This window comes from Ictidomys tridecemlineatus, chromosome 3, assembly GCF_052094955.1.
Source record: "Ictidomys tridecemlineatus isolate mIctTri1 chromosome 3, mIctTri1.hap1, whole genome shotgun sequence".
NCBI classification, from domain to species: Eukaryota; Metazoa; Chordata; class Mammalia; order Rodentia; family Sciuridae; genus Ictidomys; species Ictidomys tridecemlineatus.
This window is the reverse complement of record NC_135479.1, coordinates 214394787-214412539: the sequence shown is the minus strand read 5'-3', so window position 1 is coordinate 214412539 and position 17753 is coordinate 214394787. Positions and strand designations below refer to the sequence as shown.

Genomic DNA, 17753 nt, shown 5'->3' with positions numbered 1-17753 from the left:
CAGAAGTAGCAAGTGACAGTAATCTTACTCTTAGCCCAAAGTGCCCAATTTTCCTTCACCTTACAGCAGTAAGCACTGAATTCCATCTCGGGTCGCTGCTTTGGCTCCCAGTTCAACCCAACGCCAACCACTCAGCATGTGTCCCCTCATGAAGCCAGCTCCCCACCCAGCAGGGGAGGTCTGGGAAGGCCACCTACTTGTCCATGGCTAAAGGACTGCTGTGGGGCCGGCCTCTGCCCCCACCCTCCCAGCACGTGACCCCAATCCCACTCACTGGCCCTGTCCCTTGCAGGCAAGCAGGCCTGCCGTCTGTCCTTTCTCCAAAGCTGACCTCTATGAAGGTCAATCTCCAAGTCCATAGCTATCACCCTCCATTCCGGAGTCAGCAGCAGAGCAGAAGAGCAAAGGCTAAGCTCACCATCGGCAGGCCCAGATACCTACCTGGAGGACAGGGCCAGCACTGTCCTCATCGTCTTCTGTCCCCTTGCCCTTCTCAAGGTCAGTCCTGCATATGGAGCCTAAAATGAAAAGAACCTCGTGATCTCCAAAACCCCTGGGAACAGAGCAGGCACAGGATGGGGAGGATAGCAGGTGGCTGTCGGGTGAATTCCTAGATGGGCCTCGGCGGACCTCAGGCAGCAAAGCTGGTGGTGAAGTCCCACAGCGAGGTCAAAGGGCAGCCAACCCAACCAGAGGGCTGGACCAGGGACAGTGGGAGACCACTTCAGTCAAGGCCCCTGTGCCAGGCTGGGTGCTCAGGGGTTTGCTGGTGCTGACTTCAGAAGGCAGGCACAGGACAACAGAGCTACAGGGGCAGCACACATGGAGAGTGATAGCGGCAGGGCCGTGGGCTGCTCTGGTGCACAACAAGCAGGATTCAGGGACCTGCCTGGAGACTCCAGGATGACAGAAGAGGGCAAGGGGGGCCAGGGAAGGCGCACACAGATGTCCCCAGATGATGCGCTGGGGACAGAGGGGTGTGGGCTGACCCCAGGAAGGCCAAGGGCTCACCAGCATGGGCACTGAGTCCTAAGCCATGGATGACCTGCCCTTCCAACAGGACATCTCATGTGGTACACAGCCCCTACAGCAAGACTGGAAGCAGGCAGGCTAGATCTGCTGCTGCCAGAGCACCCCAAGTCACCTAAGGAAGTCAGGGACTACACCCAGCATGGTACCCAGGTGCAAGGGACACAGACAGAGCACCAGGTCCTAGTGGGAGACATGGGCCAAGAATAAGGAGCTCAACAGAGCAGCTGATGTCTGTCACTGTGAGTGACCCAACATGGAGTAACCCAGCATAAGGCAGAGCAGAGGCTGCACTGTAAACAGGGAGGGCAGGCAGCCTGAGTAACAATGGACAGGGTGCAGGCAGGCCCCAGGGAGCACTGCAGCCGGACACTGCAGGGCCTCCAGGGAGCTGGGCTGGGGATTAGTGGGGATTGCACTGGAGGCCACAGCAAGCAAGGAGAGCAGAGACACGTGCCTGGTGCTCTCCAAGGTCACTGGCTACTGTGCTGCCAGGGAACTCTGGGTGAAGCAGAAGCAGGGGACCAGCAGGACACCAGCAGGCCACCAGCAGGCCACACAGGCTCAGTCCAGGACTGGCAACCGGAGGGCAGAAGCCCACCTTAGTATACTGTGACCTTCACCTGCAGAGTCTATGGGATGGCAGGTCCTGTTCACACTCACCTTCCAGAGACTCACCGTCACCATCTGACGCCTCTTCCTCCCCATTCTGCGCATCCATTTCATTCATCAGGTCCTCAATGGCAAATGGGGCCTGCTCCACGATCGTATCAAAGATGCCCCGAGCAATGTTATGCAAAACCAGGGAGCTGAGAGGGTGAAATGGAAGCCAGAAAGCCTGCTGGACTCGGCTCTCCACAAGCAGGGCCGAGCATCCTCCCACCTCACCCCATGGCCAGTAGCTTCCAGAGTCCAAACATAGTCAAAAGGGGCAGCAATCCCCAAAGGCAGTCTCACCCAGAAGCAAATGAGGAAGGATCAGGCCCCAGCCACCTGCCACTTACTCCTTAGTGCAGGCAGCGATCTTGCAGAAGGGGTCAATGAACCGCAGGTTCTGATCTGCGGTGAGCTGCGGGAAAGCAAGGGGAGCTGGTCAGTCCCCGGCACGCGCCACACTGAGCTCCATCACCCAACCGACACTGGCCTCACCTCTTTAGCTCCCACTTTGGTCAGCTCCTCCAGGAAGATCTCGATGAAGTGGCTCTTCACTCCATTGGGGGCCTGGCTGCTGGGGTGCAGGATCTCAGTGATCAGCAGCTCCAGAAGCTGCTCAACCTGCCTGAGTAAGAGGGCAAATACAGCAGCAGCCACAAGGGCCACACGCCACTGGTGCCCCGTCCCCTCTAAAAGCTCCAGCAAGAATGCACACAGGTGGGCACCTCCACCGGGAACACATCACTCTCCGCATCCACAGGTGGTCTGTGCAGCAAGGAGGGTGGCAATCAAGGGTGACGTGGCCACGGCCAGCACCGGAACAGTGTGCATGTGGGCCCCAGCAACCTCTGCAACAATCGAGATGCAAGTGGGAAAGGCCAGGCTGAGGCAGGACACTATGCCACCTTGGCCAGGGTACAGCTCAGGAATATGCATCAAGACAGAGCAGAGGTGGAGAGAAAGGCAGAGGCCAGGAAGGGCTGCGGGCTGCAAGCCACCTGCTGGCCTCCCGGCCCTGCCACATGGAGTGCAGGCTGAGAACACATGCAAGTGGTAGCTCTTCCTGAAATGTGAGCCTGATGGTCCCAGGGAGGCCCTGGACCCTCAGACCAGAGATCCCCAGGGAGCAAGCAGTCTTTAGCAGTCTAGACACACCCAAAACCCCAGGGGCACTAACAGTGCAGAGCCCCAAGCCCAGAGCCCCTAGGCAATTCCAACACAGAACAACCGGCTAAGGAAGGAAAAGTGACACTCTACCAGGCTCACAGGAAAGGAGGTGAGACCCGTGCTGACCAAGAGAAAGACACCATGGCAGGAGGCCACTGCTGGGCTCCTGCTGACACCTCATGCACTAGAAACAAAGATCTGTCTGCCTGTGGGGACTGGGATGGGATGTGCTGAGGCCCAAGCCATCACTCTGCCTGCCCAGGGAAGAGGTTACCAGTGCTCCCCAGAATACCCTCTGCAACCAGTGGCTGTTACCACAAGGATGGAGCTACTTTTCTATCTTGTGAACCAAAAAAAGGTAATCACAACAAAGTTACCCAAGGCCCTCGGCCCCTTCAGGATGACCCACCAGCTCTCAGAGTCCTCACTGGGAATTCAAGGATGAAAATCACACAAAACCCGGTGCTACAGCCTGAGTGCAGGCTCACCCTCAGAAATTCACACCTCGAGGCACTCAGTGAACTAGTCCAACTCCTGCTGAGTCTCCTTCATGAAGAGAGAAAGTGGGCAGGGGCCAGGGCCTGTTCACTGTGTGACTCTGAAGACAAGGAGCTAGGGCAGCCTGGGCCTCCAGCTGCATCTGTCCCAACAGCCCTCTGACAACTGGGCAATGGCAGGTTCGTGGATTTAAAGCAGCTCCTTTGGGCACACTTTCTAATTACAAGTCAACTCCAAATACACTTCCAATCCACTCTCCCCAATCACCCAAAAAAATTTAAAAAGGAGAATAAAGACAAAACCTTACAACAGCAGAAGGCGGACAGAGGCCAACACTCAGTAAGACATGGAGTGCTCCGCAGAGAGATGCCTGCAGCACTGTGTTTTGTTGGATACTGGAGACAGAGCTCAGGGATGGTCTACCACTGGGCTCCCTCCCCAGGCCTTTTTCAGACAGGGTCTTGCTAAATTGCTGAGGGTAGCCTCAGCCTCCCAAGTCACAGACCACAGGTGGACACCATCACTCCAGGTGAATTTATAAGCAACCATAAAAAGTGAAAGTGACTTTTCAGGGATGGGAAGTAGTTCAGCAGTAGAGCATATGCTTTGAATGTATAAGGCCCTGGGTCTACTCCCAAGTACCTAAAGAAACATAAAAAATATTTTTAAATATTTCACAGTAGTTCTCTGAGTTCTTTAAATTGTGCATGTATCATTTATACTTACAAAAAAATGTAGGTAATTTTTTTTAAAGAGAGTGAGAGAGAGAGAGGGATAGAGAGAGAATTTTTTAATATTTATTTTTTTAGTTATCAGCGGACACGACATCTTTTTTTTTTGTATGTAGTGCTGAGGATCGAACCTGGGCCGCACACATGCCAGGTGAGCGCGCTACCACTTGAGCCAAATCCCCAGCCCAGGTAATTTTTATTAATTTAAAAAACTTGGGCTGGGGTTGTGGCTCAGTGGTAGAGCGCTCGCTTAGCATGTGTGAGACCCAGGGTCCGATCCTCAGCGCCACATAAAAGTAAGTAAATAAGTAAAATGAAGATATCATGTCTAACTATAACTAAAACATAAATATTAAAAAACAAAACAAAAAAACTTTAAACTGTTAAATATTCAAACTCACTTTACACTGGAGCACCCCGGCTGCCAATGAAGGCTTGAAAACCCAACTCCCCAGACTGGAGGCAGAGCCCTGGGTGACCCCAAATGGCACCTGGCATCATATCTCTAAGCCTGGGGTCTCCCAAACAGCAGGGAGGTGGAGCTGAACCCAGGCAGAGCACAGGACTCCTGAGCGGAAGCCCACTGCTGCCCAAGGAAGCCAGAGACTAGAGAAAACAGCTCACAGTGGGGAAAGGAAAGGCTAACTGACCCCAGGTACCGCTGCTCAAGGTGAGACGCCGGGAGGGGTAGGACACATTTAGAACAGGGAGCAGTGACCACTAACAGAGCTGAACACGTTTCTTTTTTATCAAAAAGGGCATCTTTAGCTGCCGGTCCAGCGTGCCCAGTAGACTCCATGCTGACTCTCAGGACTGACCGCCGTGACTCAGAGCAATGGCACTTCCATGGGCACTAGACCACTTTTAACTTCTAGCTCTGGGGCCTCCTTCAACACGAACTCCAGAGCCTCTTTATGACAAAGAATTACACGAGAAACTCGGGACTCCCTCCCCCAGCCTCAGTGGCCCAGGACTCAGGTTCGGCGTGAGGACTCACTTTTCTTCCCATCCTCGTGTTCTCACGGCCTTCAAGGACTCATTCAGAACCATCCGCATGAGCTTTGGTACAAAAGGAAACTCGGGTTAGGGGAACACAAGCCAGACTTCACTGCGGGCCTCCCTCCATGCACCAGGCGCTCCCAAGGGGAGGGCTGCAGCAAGTGGCCAGCTGGAGAGCAGCTAATGGGGAGAGTGCGGGGGACACCTCATCTTTTTTTTTTTTTTTTTGGTACCGGGGACTGAACTCAGGGGCACCCAACCACTAAGCCACATCCCCAGCCCTATTTTGTATTTTATTTAGACAGGGTCTCACTGAGTTGCTTAGCACCTCGCTGTTACTGAGGCTGGCTTTGAACTCGCGATCCTCCTGCCTCAGCCTCCCAAGCTGCTGGGGTTACAGGCGTGCGCCACCACACCCTGAGAGAACGCAGCTCTGCATACAGCTGAGATGTCACGCTAAGACAGAGCTAAGTCGGGTCCCCAGACTAGGACTGACCTAAGGGCTACTTCAGAAGCGAGAATGGAGTGAGAGGTGGAGCTCCCTCACTAGGGAGGCAAAGCCAGGTCTGAAGCAGGCACTCTTCCCCAAGCCCTCCAAGGCTCCAAACGCCCCCAGAGAGCAGGGACCCAGGTACATCCTCTCTGCTCTGAGAGAGAAGCCCAGGCTCAGCATCTGCCGCTCACAGCTCAACATTTTTGTCATTTTCCCACCTTAGGATGCCCATAAGGTGCCAGGGCATGGTAAAAAGTGACTAAGGACGCTAAGACTGCCTTTGTGCACAGCACACCCCAGCAGCTGGGATGCTGTTCCTGGGACACTACGGCAGGTGCCTCACTACAGTGCCTCTGAGTCAGCCCTGAGCTAATTTGGTCACATGAGGACCCAGGAAATGGGCCTTGAAAACAACAGCATTCATCATGTGAAAGAACTGCATCTCAGTGTGGAGGCTTCACACAGGGTGCCCTGCAGAGGCAGTGCTGGCCCAGGCCCACCTGCGCCACACAGCCCACCCTCCTGCCCCCCTGAGCTCTGCACATGTCTCACTGGGAGGAACAATGCGTGTGCTGTCGATAGAAGGCCAGCCCAGGCTGGAGCTGGCCGCTGAGCTATCTTTGGCGAGGCCCAGACCCTGCCCTGCTGGGCGTCCCCATTAGGTTCACTAGCTTCAAGACAATGACAAGGTCCCTTCATCTGGGGACTACTCCCACGTCAAGTGCAAAGCTGTGGTTCCATGGGGGAGGGAGGCCAGAGCAGCACATGTGTCTACAACACCCAGCTCCTGGTTTTCTGAAGGCAAACCAGTGACCCAGACGGGAAGAAACATGAAGGGAAAGAGGGAGGGGATGTGCCACCAGTGTCACCCTGCCAGAAACCACTGCACGGCCTCACCAGGTGGCCAAGCTCCTTCTCAGAACCCAGAGTCTGTGCAGGGTTTTTAGAATCCAGTTCTTCACCCACTCATAACCTCCCAAATGGGGACAAACACTGCAAAATTCTAAGCCAGTATACTCCCAGCCCACGGGGCTCAGGGCCACCCTACCTAAGGTCCTCAGCACACAGCCAGGGACAGGAAGGGTGACTGCCCCCTCCTCACCATGTAGAACTTGTCCAGGCGCAGTCTGTCGATGCCGGCCCACTCGCGGTTCATGGTCTGCCAGAACGTCTGCAGGAACAGGTGCTCTGGGGGAAGAGCCATGTCAACACTGAGTCACAGAGGAACACAGACACTCTGGGAGGGCGGGGGAGAACAGAAAGCCCCCACTCAGAAAGCCACCCATGGGCAGCCTCTGGGGTTTCTCAGTCCCAGCCGGTTTAGCAGAAAAGTAACACTAGATAAGTTAGCTGAGCAGACAGGGAACTCAGGAACAGAGACCAGAGGTCAGCCCAACCCACAGCCACGTCCTCCAAGAAAGGCACATGGAGGGAGCAAGGCGGCTGGCAAGAGAAGCAACCCTCGGGCCTTGTCCTCCCAGCTCCTCTGCTGCCACATTGGCTCAGGCTGCACACCTCCTGACACCCAAAGACAGTGTCACCAAGGCAGTGTCAACTGTACACAGGTTTCTCAGTATTCAATCCATGAACCCAACAAAATGCATGACCCTACATTACACATGATAACAGTGTGTCGGACACAGGACACTATGGGTTGAACTACATTCTCCTAAACTATCATGCAGAAGTCCTAACCCCCAGTACTTCAGAATGTGACAGTGAAGGCAAAGACACAGAGTCTTCTTCACAGACTAAAATGAAGGTGAAATAGGGTCACTATTGTGGACCCTCTTCTAATCTGACTGGTGCCTACATGTGCGTGCACACAGACAACACCATGAAGACACAGGAAGAGACACTGTATGCAAGCCAAGGAGAGGGTCCCCAGGGACCATTCCTGCCCATGCCTTGGACTTAAGACACAAGGAGGGCAACTATCTCCTACCACAAAATCCCTGCAGGAGCAAAGGGCTGATGATACCACCCAGGCATAGGCAGGCCTGGGTTTACTAAATCATGGGAGGTAGGCCAGGCAGACAACTTGGGCTGTGCTGAACACAGCAACTGTTCTGCAAGAGCTTAGGAAGAAACAATCAGGGAGCATGGATCTACTCCACCAGTTACTCAACACAATGAAAGCGTCTCCCAAACCTAGATGCCAGGTGGGCACCCCTAGTGTAGGTGGCTTCAACACAAGGGAACTAAAACCCACTGTGCATGCAACTAGCACCAGGAGTACCACTCCAGCTGCCGTCAGGGACACTCTCAAAGCTGGCTGCCCTCAGTGCAGTGTGGGGAGGCCTAAGATGCTAATGCCCAGGCTGTGCCCTGGGAGCTGGGGTGAACAAGGACTGGAGGTCAGGATTTTCACAGGCTGTCGAAATGGTTCTGTTGGGCAGGCAACAGAATGAAGACAGAATGAAGAGCTAGAGAAATACACTGCAGGAATATCAAAACAACAGGTAGAACTCAGTCAATTCATTTTAATTTTAAAATGCAGGACCTCAAGCCTCATTTGCTCTTAAGTCTATTTGGGTAAGTGATGGTGTAGCGTGAGTACTCAGAGCCATGTTTCACACATGACAAGCACCCAGATGCTGGCTTATTCTCACTCTAGACTTCAGACCACACACTTCAGTGTCTGATGGCTTAAATCTCAGTGACTCTGGCATCTACATGTGGGCTTAACTACAGCAGTGTACTCACGTGTCTCTGTGGTCTGAAAAGCATGGACGAGCTGTGAGATTGTCCTTCCTAGTTCTTCCTGTGCAAAAAATAAGAAACACACCCTCAGTCCCTGAAGCACTGTGTTCTTACAATAACAAGTCAACACAAAGATCCACTGACTCATTATAGACAGCCAGAAGCAGTGGGTCTCAGCGTAGTAGACTTGAGTTGTGTAATTTCCCCCAGCTGAAAAAGAACCCCCACCACAGACAGTGGCAGTCACTACCCTCCTGCCCAAGGCTAAGCACAAGAAGGGGCTGGTTAAAAGGGGAAAGAGAGAGCAGGGAACCTCTTATCAGCAGGAGCTGAGGCCAAGACCTAGAAGTCACTAACTATCTGCCTGCCTCTGTGTCAGGCATCACCCAGTGTCCATGCTAAGACAGCAGAGCCCACAGCCTCAAGTGAGAGAAGGCTGCTTAGTAAGTACAGAATATGAGCTAAGACTCAGCATTTAAATAAGCACCTTCACACCCAAGTTACTTTAAAGAGCAAAGAACACTTTGAAAACCACTGTTCTAAAAGGTCAGTAGGAGAAATCCTTATCTCAGAAGACCTAGTTCTATCCCCTGAACTTCATTATTTCAGCACTCAGCTTTTAACCCAATGGGACATTTCACCCTTGTCCTGGCCATCACTGCCACTGTCAGTGGCACAGTGGGACTTGACTCAGCAAACCATGCCTGTCCTTAGTACAAGCCAGAGCCACTCTAATCAAAGACCCTGTCCTCCTGCCAGATAGAACACTGAGGGCACACAACTTCACCCAGCATCCCTGGCCATGCTCAATGCCCGCCTGTCCTCCCACACTGTGGCTTCCTGCCCATGCACTCACCTGCAGGAGTGGTTTGTCTTGCATCCACATGCAGTAAAACAGCCCTTTCCATACCTTCAGCAGCTCGTCATGTGTGAAACTACCTGTGCCAGAACAGTGACATTCAGATTAAACGAACCTCCACCCCAACCTCTTAGTGCCAGTCACCCAGTGTTTGGATTAGTCCAAAGTCCTATCTGCTATAAAGGTAACTGGAGTAGTCTGTCCCCTCCCCAAGCAATTCTTCCAGTTCAGTCCCTGTGGGACCCTCCTCAGGTAACTTCCTGTACTCACTAAACATTGAGGCGCAACAGGCAGAAATCAGGTACCCTGGAATTCCTGAGATTCAAAATTCAGAATTTAACCCCTTCCTGAGTGGATGGTGGCCCTAAAAGTGAGTTTACTGGTGGTCATTCACCCAGTGTTACATGGAATTCTGTGCTTCTCTGTGTTATGCCTCAAACGTTCAAAGAGAATTCACTCGGTCACTAGGGAGGGCAAACGAGGTTGACAAAGGCTGTAGTGTGTGGACCAGAGTCCCCCGTGGAGCTTCCTAAAGCCAGGTCGCTGAATCTGCGCTGAGACCCTAGAATCTGCATTTCTAAGGATGCACAGGCGTGGTGCTGAAGCTGTGGCAGGGGTGGGGCAGGCCTGGAGAACCGCGGTACGATGAAGGGTTCAGCAAGAAGCGTGTGCTGGCCCTCGTGGAGGCTGGCAAGAGAAAGGTGGACATGCCACTAGGTACACAAGCCGATGGGGATGAGCCGCGTGGCACACGGCAGGCTGGAGCAGCAGGGGCGCACGTTCTGCTGGGGGTTACCCACAGGAGAAGGCCCGACGGGGCCTGGAGAGTGTGGCCGTGGAGCCTCGTGTCACCGTCCCACTACCCCCGGCGGCGGGGCGGGGCGGGGCGGGAGCCCGACGCGGTGGGGACGCGCCGCCGGCCCCGCGAAGGCCCCACGCGGTCCCAGCTCTAGTCGCCGCCGCCCCTCGGTGTCCCGCCGGCACCCCCGCCCACCTGTGGCCCGCTGGGTCCTGGCGACGATGTACTTCCGGAGTTTCCGCACCGCCCGGTCTCGGGTCACCTGCTCGTTCCCCGCCAGGCGCTGAGCCAGCTGGATCTCAGGCGGGAGCTGCGTCTGCGACACCATGGCGACTGCGGCGGACATGCAGGAGGGACGGAGCTCAGATCCGAATCCACACCGCAGTTGCGGCGCTCCCGTGACGTATGCCACGTTACCCTCCCGCGACGGCGCGCGTCCTGCGTCATCCTCCCGCGACGTCGCTCGTCATCCTCCCGCGACGCCGCGCGCCCTGCGTCAGCCCCCCGCGACGCCGCTAGGACGCACTCAGTCGCCCCGAAGGGCTGGGAAAGTGGGCGGCTGGCGCGGTCGGGGAGCAGGTGGCGCGCGGCCCTCCCCGCTGCCTTCCCTGCGGCCCAGGAGGGCGCCCTCGGAGGAGCCCTCTGAGGCTGTCGCGTGCTCTGCCAGGCCCGGCGCCTCAGCGCTGAGCGGAGAGCGGGAAGGGCCGTCGCCGCTCCAGGCCACGGGTCGGGCTCTTCAGCGCCTCCACCTGGCGCCTGAGCTGCGGGCCCTGAGCTGGGCCGGACGCGCCTCCGAAGCTTGAGCGGAGCCGGGCCACGGAAGGGGCCGTGAGCGCCGTCTGGGGAGGTTGGGAAGACTTGCGTGCAGACGCGATGCTGGTGGGCGCAGAAAGGCTGTGGAACCTCTTGGGTGTGACACTGTGTTTGTAAAAGGGGACCCAGCTGACCTCGAAAGGGCCCTGTGTCAGGGGACCCCGAGTGTCCAGAGCCAAGGACCACGCCGGGCTCCACGATTTGCTAGGAGGACTCGCAAGACCAGCGGACACTTGGACTCAGGTTAGGGACCTAAATCTGGCCGCTCAGCACATCACAGGTCAATCAACAGACAGGAAGGAGGGGTCTGTTTGAGAAGCTGACTGCCCGAAGTCCCTCTTGCCAGGAGGCCGGTTTAGGGGTGGTTTATGTGGGAGGTGAGTAACGGAGCTTTGAGGCTCAGGGCCCGTCATATCCTAATCACCTAGTCACAAGATGCTCTTCACTTCTGCAGATCTCAAGATCAAAGATCAGCATTTCCTTGTTACTCACTCATTGAGTAGTTTTCAGTTCCTGACATTACACTATGGACAAGCTGGGGAGCTGATCACTAAATTCACCAGAATGCAAGAAAATTGCCAGGCATGGTGGTTCTCACCTGTAGTCCCAGCGACATGGGAGGACTAAGGCAGGAGAATCACAAGTTTGAGACCAGCCTCAGCAATTTAGCAAGGTCCTCATAACTTAGGGAGACCTGACTCAAAATAAAAAATAAGGGCTGGGGATGTGGCTCAGTGATAGAGTGCCTTTGGGTTTAATCCCTTGTATGCCCCCCCACCACCAAAATAAAGAAGTCAAACAGTTCGCCTGACTATTGTAGAAGAGGAGGGCCAGGCCAGGTCAGGTAGGGAGGTGGACAAGACATCTGGGCTCAGGTTCATGTGATTTATCACAGAAGGATGAAAAGCAAAATCTGCAAAGGGAAAAAAAAGGTGCTTGGGGTAGGGGGCGGCCAGGTGGGAGCCCACTTGAGACCTCAGGGTGGAATCACATGGGATGTTCCTGATCTCCCAGAAGTGAGTTGTGACAACTTGCGTGAAATGTTGCCAACTAGTGCCTAAGGGTTTTATTAAGATCTAGTAACGTAGCAGCTTCTTGGAACATACCAAAATGTCAAACTCCCAGCAGGAAAGCAGGTGTTCATCATAAGCCATATTGTTTGTATGGATTAGGCAATGATACCCTCTTCTCAGAATGTGGGAACTCTCCTGAAATCCAGGCTCCCCAAAAGCAGGCCTTTCAAAGAGCAGCAGTCAGATAAAATACTTTCAATTTTGTATGCTGAATAGTTTTGTATTATAGCAAATAAATAAATAAATAAATTCTGTGCAAATTAATATAGCTGTTTTCATTACAGTTTTACTTATTTAATTTTTAGTACTGGGGATTGAACCCAGAAGCGCTTAACCATGGACCCACATTCCCAGCCCTTTTTGAGACAGGATCCCAAGGCTGGCCTCCAACTTGCAATCCTCCTGCTTCAGCCTCCTGAGGCACATGCCTATAATCCCAGCAACTCAGGAGGCTGAAGCAGGAGTATTGCAAGTTCCAGGTCAGCCTTGGCAACTTAGCGAAACCCTGTCTCACAGTAAAATATAAAAAGGGCTTGGGCTGGTACTGTGGCACACACCTGTAATCCCAGTGGCTCAGGAAGCTGAGGCAGGAGAATTGCAAGTTCAAAGCCAACCTCAGCAAAAGTGAGGTGCTAAGCAACTCAGTGAGACCTTGTCTCTAAATGAAATACAAAATAGGGCTGAGGATGTGGCTCAGTGGCTGAGCGCCCCTGGGTTCAATCCCTGGTACCAATTTTAAAAAAAGGTATAATAAATGCACAATGGTTCCTCTTCAGGAAACTGTTGGGTAGTATTAATGAGCAGTGAAATGCAAATTAATAACATAAGTAGGGTCACCAGTGTTCTTCATATTGCTTTTAAGACTAATGAATAATTGAGTTACTTACAGAAAAACAACAGGTGTACTAACACTGAGAGTAAACAGGTGGACACAAAGGAGCCAATTGAGAAATGTGGAGATGAAAGAAGGAAAGATCAGTGGGGCTGACTCCTGCTGGGCTAACTGGGATCACTGCATAGTTAGGATTGATGGCCTTAGGTTCCTCAGTGTACATCAGAGGGAACGGTTCTTCAGTAACACCAGTGAGCTAAGATAAAGTCGGTCTGGTCACCGACCACAGCAACTACATTAACAGGATTGACTTGTAGATGAATCCCCACCATAATCACCATGAGAGTTCCTGAAAGAACCAACTAGGCAATACCCCACCCCCACTGTGTGGAGGAGGAGGTAAACATATGCTGGGTAAAGATTGTAGAAGGTGATGTCAGTTCCTAGGGCAAATGCAGAACTGTAATAAATTTATTGTTCTCTGCTCGGAGATGACCCACTTTCTCTGTCTTGAGGATGTTCTTTGTTTGAGCCCTATTTTACTTTCACTTCTTACTCGACCTTTCGTGTCTGCCATTAAATTTCCTTTTGTGGGAACAAAAGAACTGAGGCTTGGGGCATCAGCTTGCCACTTGACTGTGACAGAACCATCCAGTATGGGTATTGGAATTAGTGGGGTGGAGTGCTTGCCTAGCATGCATGCAGCCCTGGGTTCCATCCTCAGCACCACAAAAAATAAATACATGAAATTAGTGGGTAAAAGTATGAAAAAGTGTGCCAGGTTTCCAAGGAGTAACGACAAAGGGGAAAGCAATATCTTTCCAATAAAGAGATCAGAAGATGCCCCCTCTTGAAGTGACCAAGGCATGGCCAGAGCTAAGACATCAATGTTCCTAGGATGCCCTAAGAAATATTCCTCAAAATGACTGAAACTTTCCCAGTTCCTCTCAAACAGTGCTGTGTGGGAGAAGCCTGGACCAGAAAAAGGGCCTCTGGTGGGGTGCTGGGAGAAGGCGAGGGGTCACAGACCAGTCACTGGCACAGTACCGCTGTGCTGGCTCCTGCTTTGGGTTACTGTACCATTGTGTAAGATGTAAGCCTTTGGGGACACAGGAAGAGCTGGCAGGAGCTCTGTGTTTTTTCCCAGTACTTAGGACAAAACCCAAGACCTCTACTACCAAACTACATCCCTGATCCTTTTTATTTTATTTTGAGTCAGGTTCTTGTTGAGTCTAAGCCCTTGTCCTGAAGTGGTGGGAAAACAGAATTGGGGCCAGATCTGAAAGAAGGTTATCGGGAAGCTCAGAATCAAGGGTTAACCAATAGCACTGGTACTTTTCCAAGCACTGATGGGCATAATTTGGACCACCAGCATTGACCCAAGAGCTATATAAGTCCCTAGACTAGCACACTCAGAAAACAACTTGTAATAGGGTCCCTTCTCACCCTCTTATTTTCATGTGAATAAATCCTAGTCCTTTTACTCCTGCCTTCCATTACTGTCTGTGGATTTCATTCTTTGAATTTGCAAGACCCAGAAAGAAACTGTCCGTGGGCTGCTGGGGTCAACTGTGACACCAAGGCATAGCCCATCACTAAGAGCTGCCACACACCACTGGATAGTAGTGGGGAGGAGTCCAGCTGCACCCTTTGAGCTGACTGTGATTCACTGCTAACACTAAAACGGGCTTTCTCCGTTGCAGAGGCCTGCAGGTGATGCACACCCCACCCACCAGCAGAAGCAGAGAATCTAGTTTCACCTCAAACTCCAGTTTCATCTCTGTGTTGCCCAGACTGGCCTGGAACTTGTAATCCTCCTGCCCCAGCTTCCTGAGTCACTCGGATTCCAGGTTGAACCACTGCACCTGGCTTCTGCACTATTTTTAAAAATTGTTTCAGAATAAAAGATTTTGAAGATTCTAAAAAGGAGATAATCTGACAAGAATTTGATTAAGGCAATAATTTTACAAATTCATAGACTCTACATTTTGCTATCAGCTCCCATAGGCAGGGATTTTTGTTTGTTTCCTGCAACCAGAACACTGCCTCACTGATGAGTGTGTAAAAAAGCTGCCTGCTGGGTCTCAGCAAGCACAGAAGGGTGCACACTGTCCCACAAATAATCAACTCCAATGTCTGGTCTTCCAGCAACATCAGGTGACCCACTTCCTGCCCTGAGGTTGTCCTGTTGTCCTCTAGAGTGTCAACACACCATGATCAGGGGCCCTTTGGTTTCCTAAGCCTTGGTCTTTCAACTCCAGGCTCAACTTGATGAAGACATGCCAGTCCAGGTGTGCATATGACATCCTTAAAAGCACAGCTTAACTCCCATGCTCAGGAACATATATGTGATGAACAGGGAGGAAGTACCATTTCTGGGGCTGCTGTGACAACCACCACAGACCTGCTGGCTCAACACAGTAGGAACTCCTTCTCACAGTCTGGAAGCCTGAAGTCCAGGGTCAAGCTGACAGGCTGCCTGGGGCGTGCCCCCTGAGGGCTCCAGGCTCCTTGGCTTTGGCTGCAGCACTCACGTTCCAGTCTCCGCCTGCCTGCACTGGGCCTTCTCCCTGTCCATCCTCACCAGCCATTCTTTCTTTGTGTCCTCTTCTTATCAGGACACCACCATTGGACTCGGTCCACCCTGGTCCAGCAGGATCTCCTCTTAACTAATTACATCTGCAAAGACCTTATTTCTGTGCCCATGAAAAGTCTGCCATTGCCACCGAATACAGCTAACAGCTCAGGAGACAGATGGACGGAGAAGAAAGCCTGACGGGCAGCAAGCCACAGGTGCGGGTGGAGGGCTGTCCCCAGACTCCGTCTCTCCCAGACTGCAGGTGCAGAGGCTGGGATGGGGCTCCTGGGGACCCATTTTTACCACAGCTGGTGGCACCAGCATGGTCACTGATCCTTGCAGGAATCAATTCTCTCACTGTGGCTGCGATGCTGTCTCCAGGTCACCTGGCACTCTGGGTATTCCTGTTCCTCTAAACACGAGGGGAAGGTGACCACTGAGGCGGGCGGTGGCTGCCGCTCAGCGGTGCCCTCCCTCCCACTTCTCTTCAGTCAGGTCCTTGAGGACGAACAGTGCAAGTTGACTCCTAGTGCCAGCGCCAGTCAACCTCTCACCAACTTCATTTCCAAAGTGAGGTCACACTCGCGGGTCCTGCGTGGATGTGACGTTTTGGTGAACACCATCTAGTCCACTCCAGGTGTGGGAAAGGAAGACAGACTACGCACACTGCACCCGGGAAGGCCCATTGTGCGCCCAGGACTTCAGGCGCGCCTTCACGGAACCTAGAAACCCTCTGTGAGGGAGGTGCCGTGCCGACCCTCGGGCAGATGGACACAGAAGCTTCCAGGTCAAGCACCGGGTCCAGGGCATGAGTGAGAAGGCAGAGCCCGAGTCCCAGCAGGTCCCAGTACCTGTGGGTGTGGCGCCCTAGGCTCCAGCCAGGACACATCCCGAGCTGGGATGTGGTGTCCCTGAGGGATCTCCCTCCACCCCTTATTACAGGACTCGGGGAAGGAGCTTCCCAGGGCCTGAAAGAACGAAGCCTAGGTGTTCATTCAGTATTTTCTATGTATAGAATTAGAAAATGGTTTAATCACCCCGTAGTGCTAATTTTGTGAACTTTGTTCACTAACACTGAGCATGTTCCCACAACATCACCGACTTCTCAAAAGGCATAACATTCTAAAATAAAACAACTTTTTTTCCTAAAAGAAATTTTTTTGGGGGGTACTGGGGAAGCGCCCCAGGGGTGCTTAACCACTGAGCCACATCTCAAGGCCTTTTTATTTTTATTTTGAGACAGGGTCTCACTAAATTGATGAGGCTGACATTGAATTGAAATCCTCCTGCCTCAGTCTCCCAAGCTGCTGGGATTACAGGCGTGCACCAATGCACCTGGCTCAAAAGTGTTTTTTTGTTTTTTTTTTTTAAAAAAAGGTCTTTTTTTTTTTTTTTTTTTCCTTGCTGGGCATGATGGCACACTCCTCAGGAGCCTGAGGAAGGAGGATCACAAGTTTGAGGCCAGCTTCAGCAACTAGTGAGACCCTAAGCAACTTAGAAAACTGTCTCAAAATAAAAAGTAAAAAGGGCTGGGGATGAGGCTCCGTGGTAGAGTGCCCCTGGGTTCAGTCCCCAGTACCCCAAGAATACATTCAGAAAGATACGGAAAATTGCAGAGGTGAGTTTTAAAATACCGGTCCCACCCCCCAGGATGGCTTATGTGAAGTCTATGCCCTTCAGTTCTACAGGCATCTATCTGAACCCCTGGAGTCTCCAGGGGAAGGGCCCAGGAACCCACATGGCACTTGCACCCGCACGCTGTCCTGTGAGTACTCCCTGGTAACTACAGTGCTCCTTGCTGTGGGAGGAGGCCGGGTACTCAGTTGCTTCCACTTTCTGTGAGGGCCATGTTTATTGATAAATCTTCTATGCAGCCATTAATTTTCCTGTGATAATTGTTTGACTTGACAACTTTAATTTTGAAGTCTTGTTTTCTTATTTCCTAAGCGTGTAGGTGTCAAGTACTTTCCAGCCCCTGCTCTGTGGCAGACATGGAGGTGGGAGCACACATCACTCCCTCCTACCAACACGGGGCAGCTGGCTCCCTGGCAGAGCTGGTGGGAACCTACAGCCCTGCCTTGTTCCCGCCTTGTTCCCACAGCTGTTACCTCCCACTTGTAAAACTGTCTGCCACAGGGGAATCCCCAAAAGCGCCCAGGGAGACACGGAGACAGAGGTGGTCAGGACAAGAACAGCAGGTGTGCCCCCAAAGTGGAGTCCCAGCAAAGGCTTCTAAGCTCAGCAAACTCTGCTACCACTAGGAAGTAGGAGTGGCCTCTGTGTTGCCCTTGACTTGCCCTCATCTTTGTGAGCTCCCCGTCCCTTCAGAGATGGCCGGCTTAGAGGGGCCCATCTCAGAGGCAAAGCCACCACCTGCCCCGCGTGGGTGTCCCAGAGCAGCAGGCTCAGGGGGGACTCCCCATGCTTTGGTTGCCCCCCTCACCGGCACCTGACCTCTGTTCTGCTGTTTCCCTTGAAACGGGCGAGCTGTACATTAATAAAGGCCCAGCTGTTCAAACTGTCAA

At 52.8% G+C, this 17753-nt stretch overlaps 1 protein-coding gene and 1 long non-coding RNA gene across 5 annotated transcripts in view; one reads left to right on the top strand and one right to left on the bottom strand.

Annotated features, from left to right (window-relative positions):
- Rrp1 (ribosomal RNA processing 1) overlaps positions 1-10369 on the bottom strand; it is a 26288-nt gene extending 15919 nt beyond the window's left edge. The window contains exons 1-9 of one of the 3 annotated variants that reach the window (XR_013437106.1): positions 10128-10369; positions 9131-9213; positions 8278-8335; positions 6674-6759; positions 5077-5138; positions 2179-2308; positions 2034-2098; positions 1693-1838; positions 442-518 (exon numbers count right to left, since the gene is read on the bottom strand). Coding sequence is in view for 2 of the 3 variants with exons in the window: in XM_005323444.5 (XP_005323501.2) it covers positions 442-518; positions 1693-1838; positions 2034-2098; positions 2179-2308; positions 5077-5138; positions 6674-6759; positions 8278-8335; positions 9131-9213; positions 10128-10278 (858 nt within the window). In the remaining variant the exon portion in view is untranslated. The remainder of the gene's footprint in view (positions 1-441; positions 519-1692; positions 1839-2033; positions 2099-2178; positions 2309-5076; positions 5139-6673; positions 6760-8277; positions 8336-9130; positions 9214-10127) is intronic. The other 2 variants (XM_013357826.4, XM_005323444.5) reach the window with 2 other exon arrangements.
- On the top strand, positions 10325-17753 carry LOC144376531 (uncharacterized). Of its 2 annotated transcripts, XR_013437108.1 has the most exons (3): positions 10404-11122; positions 14354-15443; positions 15720-17753. It is a non-coding gene; the product is annotated as an uncharacterized LOC144376531 (long non-coding RNA). The 2 variants fall into 2 exon arrangements; XR_013437107.1 differs by having other exon boundaries at positions 10325-11122; positions 14354-17753.